The sequence below is a fragment of the Doryrhamphus excisus genome, linkage group LG3 (genome assembly GCF_037039965.1).
Source record: "Doryrhamphus excisus strain RoL-2023G ecotype Guam linkage group LG3, RoL_Dexc_Guam_v1.1, whole genome shotgun sequence".
NCBI lineage: Eukaryota > Metazoa > Chordata > Actinopteri > Syngnathiformes > Syngnathidae > Doryrhamphus > Doryrhamphus excisus.
The window spans coordinates 5,436,079-5,452,570 of record NC_136359.1 but is presented as its reverse complement, the minus strand read 5'-3'; the positions used below and the strand labels follow the sequence as shown (position 1 = coordinate 5,452,570).

Sequence of the window (16,492 nt, the reverse complement as noted above, 5' to 3'; positions counted from 1 at the left end):
ACAAAACAAATAATAAAATTGGAATTCTGGGAAAATTAGGATGGGTCCAAACAACACCAGTAATTGGTGCAGCTAACTTGTAGGGGATCAAACGGCCTCTTTTGGGACGGAACAAAAAAATTATTTTTGACCAAAAATGTGAGAATGTGCAGGAATCGGCTGTATGCTGTGGGTCAATTCAACCAAAAAAATCTTCTTTGGACATGCCTGCTTTAATTACTCGCTGAGGTGAAGTCCCGTGTGACGTAACGCACAACAGAGCCTCGGAATCGGTCTTTTTGTGCTACTTTGAAAGAAAAGTTGACTTGGACTTGTGGTCACATGTCACACTTGCACAGAGTTAGCCGGGAGACGAGCGAGAGTCAAAAAGGTCGGACCTCGCAGGACGTCTGAGGCGAGGAGACGGGACCTTTGTTTGTTTGTTTCCTGTTTGTTTGAGGCTGATCTGACGAGGCTTGCTCGTAGCGTAGCGACAATCCAAAGAAACACTTCACTGCAGAGGGAACTGTCCTGTTGGGTACACACAACAACGTTGACGTTTGTGGACAAGGGCGCGCAATCTTTGGACTTTGCAGCTGCCGGTGTGACTCAAACAGGAGTTTCCTCTTCAGTGTTCTTTGTGAAAACGACTTTTAGCTGAACTGACTACAGCGGAACCCTGATTAGGGTCGTTGATTCCCTCCAGGTGGTTTGACTCCAACCGAATGTGAATCAATGAATCGATTCCAGAAAGCCCAAAATGTTAAAGGGGTCCTATTATGCTCATTTGTATTGAAAGCTTTCGAGTTCTTCCAGAATCTGCACCTATTCCACTGTATTTCTTTGGATTTCGTGACTCCCGTAAAAACGGTCTGTTTTAATGTATTCCACCCACGGCCCACCTCCAGGCACGCCCACTCTGCTGTGGTTGGTCATACTGTATAAGATAACTTTCACTTTGGTACAAATTTAGCCATATATACTTATATACATACTGTATTTTTTGGACTATAAGTAGCACTTTTTTTTCATAGGCTGGCTGTTCCTGCGACTTATACTCCAGAGCGACTTATAAATGAAAAAAGTGTTTATGTTCCATAAACATGTTAGCATGTGTTAGCATATCTTGCACCTATTCAGCCTGTTCTCTATTCTTTTATTGTTAGAACTTGCCTTCCAAGAGGACGTAATGTCTGTTTTGGTCAAGTAGTTTGGAAAATAAATTACCCGCAAAAAATGCCACTTATACTCCAGTGCGACTTATGTATGTTTATTTCTACCTAATGATGCAATACTGGCCTTGTGCGACTTATACTCCTGAGCGACTTATAGTCCAAAAATACGGTATATATGTATATATACTATATACCAAAATGTAAAAAAAAACCCAGTGTCACAAAAAAAATGGTAATTTTAGATCAATTCATTCATCATTTTCTACCGCTTTTTCCTCACGAGGGTCGCGGGGGTGCTGGAGCCTATCCCAGCTGTCTTTGGGCGAGAGGCGGGGTACACCCTGGACTGGTCGCCAGCCAATCACAGGGCACATATAGACAAACAACCATTCACACTCACATTCATACCTATGGACAATTTGGAGCCACCAATTAACCTAGCATGTTTTTGGAATGTGGGAGGAAACCGGAGTACCCGGAGAAAACCCACGCATGCACGGGAAGAACATGCAAACTCCACACAGAGATGGCCGAGGGTGGAATTGAACCCTGGTCTCCTAGCTGTGAGGTCTGCGCGCTAACCACTCGGATGCCGTGCCGCCCGTTTTAGATCAGTGATTCCCAAAGTATCGGCCACGGCCCGCTGGTGGGTCGTGTTGGTACTGCAGGTGGGCCATTAGCGGTATTTAAAAATATGATACATTTTTGCTAATATTATTTTTTAAATCATTTATTATTAAAATATTTATTGCACAATTTAAAAAATACTTATAGGCCTAAGTAATAACCTATTTAGTGTTATCACAATATTTTAGGAACCTTATACAGTTTATGATTGAAACGTGGCTCTCTGGTCATCATGCCAGTCTTGAATGCAGTTATGAAAAGTATGAGAATAAATTCTGTCTTAAAAGTTTGGGCTTCCTTTATCCCCCTGCTTTCATTTCAATCCTGAATCTTCTAATAATAATAATAATCATAATCATAATTATTATTATTATAATTTATTATTATTATTAAATTCAGGATTGAAATGAAAGCAGGGGGATAAAGGAAGGACTAATAATAATAATTTATTATTATTTATTTATTTATTATTATTATTAGTCCTTCCTTTATCCCCCTGCTTTCATTTCAATCCTGAATCTAATAATAATAATAATAATTTATTATTATTATTAGAAGATTATAATAATAATAAATTATTATTATTATTCCTTCCTTTATCCCCTGCTTTCATTTCAATCCTGAATCATCTTCTTCTTCTTCTAATAATAATAATAATAATAATAATAATAATAATGATTTATTATTATTGTTATTTTTATTATTATTTATAATAATAATAATAATAATAATAATTTATTATTATTGTTATTTTTATTATTATTTATTATATTAATAATAATAATAATTTATTATTATTGTTATTTTTATTATTATTATTATTATTATTATTATTATTAGAAGAAGAAGTTTCAGGATTGAAATGAAAGCCGGGGGATCAAGGAAGGTATAATAATAATATTTTATTATTTATTTATTATTATTATTAAGTGCTCTGAGAACGCAGCATTTCGTCTATGTACCGACAAAGGTCGGCTGCGGACATTTTTTAGATTTTCAAGTGGGCCCTGAGTTGGTAAAGTTTGGGAACCCCTTTTTTAGATGAAAATAACCTTTTTTTTCCTTACAAATATGAGCTATTTACAATTTTCCTCCTGTGTGCTACACGCTGAGATGCCTTTTCACTTCCTGGTTGCTGCGGAGCATGGATTTCTACGGGAGAGATGCATACCAAGTAATGTATTTCCGTACCAGTAGGGGGCGACGCTTTTATTTTCCTCGGATTGGGCAGCAACAGCTTGGATATGATGAAGGCAGAAGTTGCGGAAATGTGGGCAGACAGAGGGAAATGGTGACAAATCCGGCAGAGATAAAAATACTTAGCTTCCACCGGGACAGAGTTTGCCTGGCTGTGGATCTGTCGCCGTAGCGAAGGATATGACTGACGTCGGTGACGCCGTTGTTGTTGTTTGTCTCAAAATAGTTTGCACGCGCACACATCTGTAAATAGTTCAAACATGTGTTATGTTCAAACATGTTATGTTCTAAATGTAGTTATTTTGTCATCAAAATTCATGGAAGTAAACAACTGTTCAGATGTTTGGGATGTCACTAAAACCCAAAATCAAACATCAGTCACCATAGAAACAAACTGAGTTTAAAGTTTCTTTACATGGGGAAAAAAAAAAAATCCGACCTTAACCAAAAAACCTTGCTAACCGAGGTTCCACCGTACATATTAGATCATCTATCGCTGCCTCAGTGGAAATTTCACTTCCTGTCAAAACTTTAACTTCCCTTTTAGTCTTTTCTTCTTTTCTTCTTCTAATTGCTCACTAGGGCACTCGCCATTGCTCTCATCTGTCAGCGTTTGCTACTGTCTGAGCAGATAAAAGTAACATAAAACCCACACAGACTGAATGTTGTATTTGCATAATAATTCATGCAAAATAGATGCAAATGATTGTTATTAAGGTTCATTCATTATTCACTCCAAAACGTTAAAAACTCTATATTGTCATTGTGGAGCCTCCTGTGCGGGTTGAGGTCTTGAAGACATACCGTCCTTAAATTGTATCATTTCCGATAACGATATGTGTAACATGACATATCTCCTTATATCACATGTAGACCGGTTGGACAAACGGTGTAGAGCTGGTCCAGTCCAGTCTTCCACGACCGGGACTGAAACCACATTGAACCACTTGTAGCAGAGGTTCAACCAACAGTCATGCCCTTCTCACCCTGGAATAGACTCTCCCAGGGAGGTTGAGTGTGATCCCCCATAGAGTTGGAACACATCATCTGGTCACCCTTCTTAAAAAGGGGGACCACCACCTGCCAATCCTGAGGTACTGTTGCCGACTTCCATGCAATGTTGAAGAGACATGTCAAACAAGACAGTCCCTCGACATCCTAGAGGAATTCCGGGCGAAACTTGGCCACCCCCTGTGCCACCCCCCTCCGTGCCACAGAGGCAAAGCTCATAGTATTAGAATTAAAAAAAACTTTAAACACTTTACTGAATGTGAGTGTGAATGGTTGTTTGTCTATATGTGCCCTGTGATTGGCTGGCCACCAGTCCAGGGTGTATCCCGCCTCTCGCCCAAAGACAGCTGGGATAGGCTCCAGCACCCCCCGTGAGGAAAAAGCGGTAGAAAATGAATGAATAAACACTTTACTCTTCTTTTTTTCCATTTTTGCTGTTTTTTGTTGTTTTTTTAACTTAAATTAAATGTTTACAATGTGTTGTGGGCCGATGGGGGGGGGAAAAAAAGCCACAGGCTTGAAATTAGGGATATGGGAATTGGAAATTGAGAGTTGGACAATATTGGCTTATCAGTTTTCGGCCAAAAAAAGCTGATATCCAACATCCCTAGTTGAAATATCAAAGAAAATAGACTTTATTTTTTATTTTTAAAAAAGTTATTTTTTAAAAAGTCATTATATTTGGAGAAACAAACAAGAGAATCAATAAAGTTGACATTTATTGACATCAAAATATTGTGGGAATAAAGTCAGATTTTTGAGAAGAAAGGTGAAATAGTTGTAAAATAAAAAAAAATCAGAAATGGGGAGAAAAGGACTGACATTCGTACAATAAACAAGTTCATTTTCTTAGTCTTGGCTTTTCTCTTTATCAGTTTTCTGCCCAAAAAAAGCTCATATCCAACATCCCTAGTTGAAATATTAAAGAAAATTGACTTTTTTTTTAAAAAAGTCATTATATTCGGAGAACCAAACAAGAGAATCAATAAAGTTGACATTTATTGACATCAAAATATTGTGGGAATGAAGTCAGAATTTTTTTTTTTTAAGTCAGAATTTTGAGAAGAAAGGTGAAATAGTTGTAAAATTTAAAAAAATCAGAAATGGGGAGAAAAGGACTGACTTTGCAAGAATAAAATCAAATTTTTAAGAGAATAACGTTGCATTCTAACAAGAAAAAAGTTGGATTTTACAAGAATAAAAAGGAAAAAATAAATTTTGCAGCCTATAGTTGAAATATTAAAGAAAATAGACTTTATTTTTAAAAAGTCATTATATTCGGAGAAACAAACAAGAGAATCAATAAAGTTGACATTTATTGACATCAAAATATTGTGGGAATAAAGTCAGATTTTTGAGAAGAAAGTTGAAATAGTTGTAAAATTTAAAAAAAAAAGCAGAAATGGGGGGAAAAAGGCTGACTTTGCAAGAATAAAATCAAATTTTTAAGAGAATAACGTTGCATTCTAACGAGAAAAAAATTGGATTTTACAAGAATAAAAAGGAATTTTTTTTGCAGTATATAGTTGAAATATAAAAAAAAAATAACTTTTATAAGGTAGCTGTAATATTATGAGAAACAAACATAATAATTTTTGTACAATTAGGTTGGGGGGAAAAAACTAAAATATTCTGTATATTATTTTAATATTGGAATCAGAAAATGTACCAAGCTTATTTTACAATAAATTAGAAATATTTGGCAAATTGGCGGCACGGCGGGCGAGTGGTTAGCGCGCAGACCTCACAGCTAGGAGACCAGGGTTCAATTCCACCCTCGGCCATCTCTGTGTGGAGTTTGCATGTTCTTCCCGTGCATGCGTGGGTTTTCTCCGGGTACTCCGGTTTCCTCCCACATTCCAAAAACATGCTAGGTTAATTGGCGACTCCAAATGTGAGTGTGAATGGTTGTTTGTCTATATGTGCCCTGTGATTAGCTGACGACCAGTCCAGGGTGTACCCTGCCTCTCGCCCGAAGACAGCTGGGATAGGCTCCAGCACCCTCGTGAGGAAAAAGCGGTAGAAAATGAATGAATTAATGAATATTTGGCAAATTTCCATAATTTTCCGACTATGTAGCCCTCGCTGGAAAAGGTTTGGAAAATCCTGCCTTGTTGAGCTGTCTTGTTTTCATCTGGTGAAATAGCATAAGCAGCGGAGTCTGCCGGAGGTGACTGCATAAAACGCGACACCAAAGCAAACATTCATGTTATTTGTAAAAGTTAAAACTTGTCATTATTAGTTCGAGATGTCAGCGGCGGCCGGGAGATGAAAAATGCACATCAGGGATACAACGTAGCGCACGCCGTTTTTTTTTTTCAAAGGGAAAATTCAATCGTTTGTGCCTCCTTCCAAATGTGCTGCCAAACCCTGCAGAGAGCTCTTCTGATCTCCTTCCCTTTCATCGCTATTGATCCGTCCTTGTCTTCTTCTCTGATGTCTCAGCAATGTCAAAACAAAGTCTTAATGAGCGTAATTTACTTTGAAAAACACACACAAACTTGTCTTTGTTTCCTGCCCAGGGGAGGAAAGGGCGGGGCTCCATTTTTGTGTGGGCCTCCGGCAACGGCGGCCGCAGCCGGGACCACTGCTCCTGCGACGGCTACACCAACTCCATCTACACCATCTCCATCTCCAGCACGGCGGAGAGCGGACGCAAACCTTGGTACCTGGAGGAGTGCTCCTCCACCCTGACCACCACCTACAGCAGCGGCGAGAACTACGACCGAAAGATTGTAAGAAAACATAGTTCTGTTTATTAACAAGACCTCACAGCTAGGAGACCAGGGTTCAATTCCACCCTCGGCCATCTCTGTGTGGCGTTTGCATGTTCTCCCCGTGCATGCGTGGGTTTTCTCCGGGTACTCCGGTTTCCTCCCACATTCCAAAAACATGCTAGGTTAATTGGCGACTCCAAATTGTCCATAGGTATGAATGTGAGTGTGAATGGTTGTTTGTCTATATGTGCCCTGTGATTGGCTGGCCACCAGTCCAGAGTGTACCCCGCCTCTCGCCCAAAGACAGCTGGGATAGGCTCCAGCACCCCCCGTGACCCTCGTGAGGAAAAGCGGTAGAAAATGAATGAATGAATAAACAAGCGTATTGCACAACACAGCAGCGACAGAACCAATGTTGTAATAGCTTTAAAAGCGCTCATGGGTTTATTGTAATCAGGAAAAAGTCGAAAGACACAAACAAAACAAAAGTACTATTGTTTATTGTAAGGACTTCACACGTGACACGCATAAGCTTCACACCAACAGCTGAGCGGCCGTGCTAGTGTTTGAAAGCGCATGCAGAGGTAGATCCCATCAAACCCGAACTGTGCCAGAAAAACTGGTTTTGGTCCACTCAAGGAGGTTCGACTTTAAAAAGGGACTTCCCTAAGTTGGAGCTCCAATATCGGTATTAAATATACTTAAATATACTGATAATATTACTAAATTAAATATTATATTTTGACTTACCCTATTAACATTTATTTACCTTGTAACAGATATGTAAATACACACATTGCATCTGCAGATTGTAATGAAATTACATAGCACTAACCGCGTAATATTAACGATTTCCGAAGCAGTCCGGCAAAGCATGCTAGGAAGCATCATGTGCTGATTCAAGCCTGATTTTTTATTTATTTATTCTTTTTAATAAAATGCACTGGCATTTTAGAATGGCTTACCTTACGGAATAAATCTTTTTTAATGTCATTATTTTTACAATAAACTTCTAAAATTAAATGTTGACATACTGATAAGAATAATACATACATTAATTTACAAAATAATTGTAATTATATTTAAAAATATAATAGTCGTAGAATTGTAGTAGTTGTTAGTTATTATTCATTCATTCTCTACCGCTTCTTCCTCACGAGGGTTGCGGGGGGTGCTGGAGCCTATCCCAGCTGTCTTGGGGCGAGAGGCGGGGTACACCCTGGACTGGTGGCCAGCCAATCACAGGGCACATATAGACAAACAACCATTCACACTCACATTCATACCTATGGACAATTTGGAGTCGCTAATTAACCTAGCATGTTTTTGGAATGTGGGAGGAAACCGGAGTACCCGGAGAAAACCCACGCATGCACGGGGAGAACATGCAAACTCCACACAGAGATGGCCGAGAGTGGAATTGAACTCGGGTCTCTGAGCTGTGAGGTCTGTGCGCTAACCACTTGTCCGCCGGAAAAAATGTTGAAAAAATTAGCGTTACATGCAAAATAGATGCATAGAATATAAAATATATGAATAAAATGTATTATTATTTTATTATTATAAAGGTTTTATTTATTATACTATTTTAATTATTTTATTTATTGTCATTATAAATATGTGTCCAGTTTTATTAATCAAAAAAATATATATTTTATGCATCATTATTCATACCTATGGACAATTTGGAGTCGCCAATTAACCTAGCATGTTTTTGGAATGTGGGAGGAAACCGGAGTACCCGGAGAAAACCCACGCATGCACGGGAGATCATGCAAACGCCACACAGAGATGGCCGAGGGTGGAATTGAACGCGGGTCTCCGTGGTGTGAGGTCTGCGCGCTAACCACTTGTCCACCGTGCAGCCCTAAAATATAATTTAATCAGAAAAAAAGTTTAAAAAATTAGCGTTACATATATAAAATATATGAATAAATATATAATAAAATGTATTATTATTTTATTATTATAAAGGTTTTATTTATTATACTATTTTAATTATTTTATTTATTGTCATTATAAATATGTGTCCAGTTTTATTAATAAAAAAAATATATTTTATACATCATTATTCATACCTATGGACAATTTGGAGTCGCCAATTAACCTAGCATGTTTTTGGAATGTGGGAGGAAACCGGAGTACCCGGAGAAAACCCATGCATGCACGGGGAGAACATGCAAAGTCTAAGGGTGGGATTGAACTCAGGTCTCCAAGCTGTGAGGTCTGCACACTAACCACTTTATCCACCGTGCAGCCTGTTAGTTATTATGTAGTACTGACGCACATCTTCAATGACAAAGTAAAGTAAACTCTGAATCCTGCTTTTAAATGATGTACAATTGTACAAAATTGTTTTTTTTAAATAAAAGGTGGACTTTCCAGTGTAGGTTGACCCAGTTGATGAAAAGTGCCAGTTAACCAATGTTAGCTAGCTTGTCTGGCACCGCCTCGCGACATTCCCCGGACCGATGCTACCGACGGACACCTTTGCTTCAAATGAGTTAGAAAGCGGGAAGCCATTTTTTTGTGCTGGGGCCTAATCTACATAAACACATTCTTGTCCTGTCAAATATTAGCGGACGGCCGCCATCACTCAGCAGTCCATTTTTAGCATGTGTGTGTTTGTGCTGAGATAATCCCTCCCAACTTTTCAGCCCAGTGAAGGTCCTTTGATGAGGGCTCAGACGAGGAGCTGGCCAAACTTTTCTTGGCTCGGTGACTGCCACGCTCTCAAAGTCCATATGACTAAAGCAAAAACATTCATTCGTACAATAAACAAGTTCATTTTCTTAGTCTTGGCTTTTCTCTTTATCAGTTTTCTGCCCAAAAAAAGCTCATATCCAACATCCCTAGTTGAAATATTAAAGAAAATTGCCTTTTTTTAAAAAAGTCATTATATTCGGAGAACCAAACAAGAGAATCAATAAAGTTGACATTTATTGACATCAAAATATTGTGGGAATGAAGTCAGAATTTTTTTTTTTTAAGTCAGAATTTTGAGAAGAAAGGTGAAATAGTTGTAAAATAAAAAAAAAAGCAGAAATGGGGTGAAAAAAGACTTACTTTGCAAGAATAAAATAAAATTTTTAAGAGAATAACGTTGCATTCTAACAAGAAAAAAGTTGGATTTTACAAGAATAAAAAGGAAAAATTTTTATTTGCTGCATATAGTTGAAATATTAAAGCAAAAATAACTTTTATAAGGTAGTTGTAATATTATGAGAAACAAACAAAATAAAGTTGTAATTTTTGTACAATTGGGTTGGGGGAGAAAAAACAAAAATATTCTGAATATTATTTTAATATTGGAATCAGAAAATGTACCAAGCTTATTTTTACAATAAATTTGAATATTTGGCAAATTTCCATAATTTTTCCACTATATGGCCCTTGCTGGAAAAGGTTTGGAAAATCCTGCCTTGTTAAGCTGTCTTGTTTTCGTCTGGTGAAATTGGGAATGTCATAAGCAGCGGAGTCTGCCGGAGGTGACTGCATAAAACGCGACACCAAAGCAAACATTCATGTTATTTGTAAAAGTTAAGACTTGTTGTCCGCCTTGAATCGATTCCTTGAATTCTTTGTAAGACGTTGTGTGTTTTATGTGTCGGGAGACTGGAATGTGAGTTTCAGGTGTGTCTCCATCCTCCTGATCCTCGGCGCTTCTCCGTCTATTCATCAAGCTGATCGTCATTGACTTCCTTCTTCTTCTTCTTCTTTTGTGCAGATCACCACAGACCTGAGGCACCGCTGCACCGACAGTCACACCGGCACGTCGGCCTCGGCTCCCATGGCCGCCGCCATCGTCGCGCTGGCTCTGGAAGCAAAGTAAGATCCATAAAATCCTGTACAATAAACCTGTGGCTTGATCGACATGTACCACATCTGTAAAGAATGTATATTACTTCTTGATTTGTATAACCTTGTCTTTTGTATCTGCTACTGTGCTTTCTATTGTATCCAATACGAAGCAACATCGCTATTCGTCAGGAAGGGCATCAGGAATATAAAGGGCTCTAGACAAAAATCAGTATGCGGATCAAAATGAGGCGACTCCGTAATCAGGAAAAAGCAGAAAGACACAAACAAAACAAAAGTACTATTGTACTTTTGCTGCTGGTCATCTGGAATTCCCCTAAAATTATGACTAATAAAGCCATACCTTATTTTATTTTATCTTATCTTATCTGAAAGTCATAATCTAAGGAGAAACAAAGTTACAGTTTTGCAAACTTGTAATTTCACGAGGAAACATAATGTCCTTTTTAATAGAATAGAGTTGAAAGATTGAAGGGAAACATCATATGATGAGAAACTAATTAAAATTGTAGTCTTTGGAAAAGGCTGAACGCCGGACGAGTGGTTAGCACGTTGGACGAGTGGTTAGCACGTTGGACGAGTGGTTAGCACGTTGGACGAGCGGTTAGCACGTTGGACGAGCGGTTAGCACGTTGGACGAGCGGTTAGCACGTTGGACGAGCGGTTAGCACGTTGGACGAGCGGTTAGCACGTTGGACGAGCGGTTAGCACGTTGGACGAGCGGTTAGCACGTTGGCCGAGCGGTTAGCACGTTGGCCGAGCGGTTAGCACGTTGGCCGAGCGGTTAGCACGTTGGCCGAGCGGTTAGCACGTTGGCCGAGCGGTTAGCACGTTGGCCGAGCGGTTAGCACGTTGGCCGAGCGGTTAGCACGTTGGACGAGCGGTTAGCACGTTGGACGAGCGGTTAGCACGTTGGACGGGCGGTCAGCACGTTGGACGGGCGGTCAGCACGTTGGACGGGCGGTCAGCACGTTGGGCCGGGCGGTCAGCACGTTGGGCCGGGCGGTCAGCACGTTGGGCCGGGCGGTCAGCACGTTGGGCCGGGCGGTCAGCACGTTGGGCGGGAAGACCTCCACTCGGGCATCTCTGTATGGAGTTTGCATGTTTTCTCCGGGTACTCCGGTTTCCTCCCACATTCCAAAAACATGCTAGGTTAATTAGCGACTCCAAATTGTCCATAGGTATGAATGTGAGTGTGAATGGTTGTTTGTCTATATGTGCCCTGTGATTGGCTGGCCACCAGTCCAGGGTGTACCCCGCCTCTTGACCAAAGACAGCTGGGATAGGCTCCAGCATATCCCCCACCACCCTAATGAGGATAAGCGGCATAGAAGATGGATGGATGAAGTTTTTGGAACAAGTTTTTGGTTGGGGGGGGAAGTCATAAAATGGCAATAAAGTTAAAATATGATGGTAAAGTAGAAAAAAAATAGCAAAAATTTCATGTTAATAATAAGTTTTCACCCGAATCACATCACTTAGAGGCGTTTTTTTTTCTTGAAATATACAGCGTATGAAGTTAGCCTGTTAGCTGAAGGAGTACAATATAATCAAACTCAGAGCTCCCACATGTATAGCTTGGTTTTAAGATGTGTAGCGAAGCCCAGTTCGGGTCAGAGGCAGTACCATGCCTGTGAGGAACAAGTTTATTTTTTCCCTTCAAAACGTTATGAAACCTGCTAGATAAAAAAATGATAGATTTCCCTTGCATTTAGTGCCCATAAGCACATTTTATTATGAGAACGTCGTTTTCAAGGTTATTAATTACCGCTAATGTTTTTTCGCACGTTTGCCTGTGTCAGCAGTTTTATGCCAAAAGGACTAATTGTCCCGAAACCTTAGTGCTGAAAGCGTTACTTTCCAGATGAAATTTGATATCCATGAGAATAAATGAAGCCGGTAGAGGTGCATTCGACCAATCACATGTTCAGCTGCTCAGTTAGCCCAGGTCGCTTCGTTTAACCCGGATAATCCTCTTCAAATCCCGCCGGGAGAAAATATTCTGGGTTTTCCTGGCAGGGCCGCCGCGCACATAAGCCTGTTTCCTCAACAAGATTATTACACGCTGCATCTCGCTCGCCTGCCGTTTCTTCTCCGTTCCCTCACAATCCACGTGGATCAACCTGCATGCACATGCAGGCAGCCTGAGGGAAGCATCAAAGAGGGAAACAGTTTAGACAAATTCTGATTGCTATCAGCTCGTATCTGATTGGCCGCCTATCGTCAGCCAGACTTCTCTGAACTAGCTGTTGTGTGGCCCTCCTTGTCTCTTTCTTCACTTCCTTTTCAAGCGCTCCTAAGCTCTTTCCGTCCACGCCGGTGAGCAGGTGGGCCTTGAGGGAATGTCTCTAGTTGGGGCTCCGAGATGATCCGATATGCGACGTGAGCATCAAAGGTCATTACGACCTTCCAAACTCTGTTTGGAAGATGCAGAGATCAAACCCGAGTCTCAGTTGGTTTTATTCCAGAATGCGCTGTGCTTTTTTTCCGTCACTCTTTGCCAACGGGGTACAGCTGCAGTCCATGGCCATCGCTAACAGGAAGCTAACAGGAAGCTAACAGGGCTTGGCCTTGTCATAATGGAACCTTCAACGGCACTTATTAATATGCTAGTACTAATATTTAGGTGACTGTAGAGCACAGTCATACATATAGAATATAGTTCTGGGGGGTGTCCAAAGTCTAGCCTGGGGGCCATTTGAGGCACATGGCTGTTTTTTTATTGGCCCCGCGGCACATTCTTAACATAAAATTTAATTCATTCATTTTCTACCACTTAGGTGCTAGAGCCTATCCCAGCTGTCTTCGAGCGAGAGGCTGGGTACACCCTGGACTGGTGGCTAGCCAATCACAGGGCACATATAGACAAACAACCATTCACACTCACATTCATACCTATGGACAATTTGGCGTCGCCAATTAACCTAGCATGTTTTTGGAATGTGGGAGGAAACCGGAGTACCCGGAGAAAACCCACGCACGCACGGGGAGAACATGCAAACTCCACACAGAGATGGCCGAGGGTGGAATTGAACTCAGGTCTCCGAGCTGTGAGGTCTGTGTGCTAACGACTTGATCACCGTGCAGCCCTAAAATATAATTTAATCAGAAAAAAAGTAAAAAAAAATTAGCGTTACATGCAATATAATAGATGTATAGAATATAAAATATATGAATAAATATATAATCAAATTTATTATTATTTTTATTATTTATATATATTTATTCTTTTTAAGGTTTTATTTATTATACTATTTTAATTATTTTATTTATTGTCATTATAAATATGTGTCCAGTTAAAAATTAAAAAAATATATTTCATGCATCATTATTAATATTTTTGAAAACCAATTTTTTATTAATATTAATAAAAAGTTAAAAATGTAAAAATCTACACAATAGAATCGATGCATGAGAAAAATGAGTAACGGCATTTTAGTAGCATTAATTTGAAAAAAAAAGTTATTTAAGAGGAAACGGTCAAAGCAAAAAAAGAAAGAATGAGGTTGGCATTTTGGGAAAGTAGTTAGGGGAAAAAGTTATAATGAAAGGAATAAAGTCAAAATATTTGGCGAGTGAATTCCTCATTACTAGAGGAAAATTTACTAGAAGATGGTTGAAATATTTGGGAAATTATGCAATGCAGCTGGTTTAGTGATAATAATAATAAAAAATAAATAAATAAAAAATTGCCAGTATGACGCTAACAGGTTTGACACTGGAACAGATCATTTCTGTTTCCATGACGTTCTATGGTGAAGAATTCAAATTCTGGACCTTTTTAAAGTCCATTGAGTGGCTCACCCTGCATCTTACCAACGCTTAATTTCTTTCCGCGTCTTTTCTCTTCTTCCTGCTTTCGCTTTTTCCGCCGTTTCTGCCCTGCCGGAGGTTTCTTCCGTCAGTTGGTACGCTCCTCCATGAATGAGTATTGGGTTGTTTATTTTTGAGAAACTGTTGTGACCTAGATAACGATGCCAATCCACTTTTAATTAATGACTGTAAAACATTTATGGAGCCGCCATTACTCCGTGCCAGCTCCTCCTCCCCCTTTCCATTAATATTGATTTTTGGTGCTGAAATTCCAACACGTTTCAAAGCAAATGGTCGAAAAATATTTGATAAGGAATATCTAAAAAATAGATAAATGTGAATATCCATTTTTCATCACATTTTCTACAACAAAGAGCATTTCATTTCCACACTAACCATGAGGTACGCCATAATCATGCTTTGGAACATACCCTGGTTTATTTTGGCTACACTAAGGCAGGGGTGTCCAAACATGCTCTCCACAGAGCCGCATACAGAAAAATCAAAGAATGCGGGGTATTTTTTTAAAAAATATATCTCTATATTTGATTAGATAAAAAGGCTAAAAAACATTTAAAGACCAAGCTTTAAATTCATTATTAGTAACATTTCAGCCTTTTTCTTGTGTGCCACGGTGTCAGTAATAAACAAATCACAGGCCCCATGACCGTACTTTGGGGATGAAAATGCAAAACAAAAAAACTACCTAGTTTTTGTGCAAAAATTGAACATAGAAAATAACAAAGTGGCAAATTCAATTCAAATTCAAATTGATTATTTTCATAGATATGGCAAACAAAACTTGTTATTAGAGCCCTCTATACACAAATTAACACCCCTATAGTCACCTTTACACTCCTAGGACCCAATGTAGTGGATATAAGTAGAGAAAATAACACGTTAGACATAAATAAGATAACATAGTAGCAGTTCCGACTCCAAATTGTCCATAGGTATGAATGTAAGTGTGAATGGTTGTTTGTCTATATGTGCCCTGTGATTGGCTGGCCACCAGTCCAGGGTGTACCCCGCTTCTCGCCCGAAGACAGCTGGGATAGGCTTCAGCACCCCCGCGGTAAAAAATGAACATTAACATTTCCCTTCAATGCATGCCAAGCTCTTAGAAAATGCACTTCTGCCACCTTGTGGCTGTTTAAAACTGCACCAAACATGAGCTCCTCTATTGTGCAGTTGCATCATCACATATTTTTGCCTTTTGTGCAAAAAGACAGCTGGGATAGGCTCCAGCACCCCCCGCGACCCTCGTGTGGAAAAAGCGGTAGAAAATGAATGAATGAATGAATGAGTAGCAGTTTCTTGTTGTTTTTTTCCGGACCCAAAATAATTCCCATAATAAGAGTAAATAAGCCATTTAACGCAAAAATAAAACTCCTGCTCTTGCGTGTCACAGTCAATGTGTTCCTTAGGGGGACCTTAGTGGTGGGCGGACAGATGTGTGGAGGACAGGAAGTGACTTCGGAATTTCAGCTTATTGCGGGTTATGGCCCCAACTGTAGCCCATCTTATTATTATTATTATTATTATTATGAGGGTGGCACGGTGTTCTAGTGGTTAGCGCGCAGACCTCACAGTGAGGAAACCAGGGTTCAATTCCACCCTCGGCCATCTCTGTGTGGAGTTTGCATGCGTGGGTTTTCTCCGGGTACTCCGGTTTCCTCCCACATTCCAAAAACATGCTAGGTTAATTGGCGACTCCAAATTGTCCATAGGTATGAATGTGAGTTTGAATGGTTGTTTGTCTATATGTGCCCTGTGATTGGCTGGCCACCAATCCAGGGTGTACCCCGCCTCTCGCTCAAAGACAGCTGGGATAGGCTCCAGCACCCCCGCGACCCTCATGAGGGAAAAAGCAGTAGAAAATGAATAAATTAATGATTAGGTTGTTAGGTTGTTGCACAGTGGACGAGTGGTTTGCATGTCGGCTACACAGTCAGGAGATTGGGTTCAAATCCCCGCTTGGACATCTATGCATGTGCTTCCTGTGTGTGTGTGTGTTTTCTCCGGGTACTATTGTTATTGTGGCTGCAATGGCAGCGCTCATGTCTGCGAACAATTAGTGACACCTAGAGATCAATGTAGAGTACTGCATTCACAATTAGAATGCTTTTTCTGCCTTGTACTTTAGTTCATTTA

The 16,492-nt window shown here is 39.8% G+C and overlaps 1 protein-coding gene across 3 annotated transcripts in view; it reads left to right on the top strand.

Moving 5' to 3' along the window:
• Positions 1 to 16,492, top strand: part of pcsk5b (proprotein convertase subtilisin/kexin type 5b) — a 120,189-nt gene that overhangs the window by 47,268 nt on the left and 56,429 nt on the right. For all 3 annotated transcript variants that reach the window (XM_058069532.2, XM_058069531.2, XM_058069530.2), the window contains exons 8-9: positions 6,512 to 6,724; positions 10,434 to 10,534. In XM_058069532.2, coding sequence (XP_057925515.2) covers positions 6,512 to 6,724; positions 10,434 to 10,534 — 314 coding nt within the window. The remainder of the gene's footprint in view (positions 1 to 6,511; positions 6,725 to 10,433; positions 10,535 to 16,492) is intronic.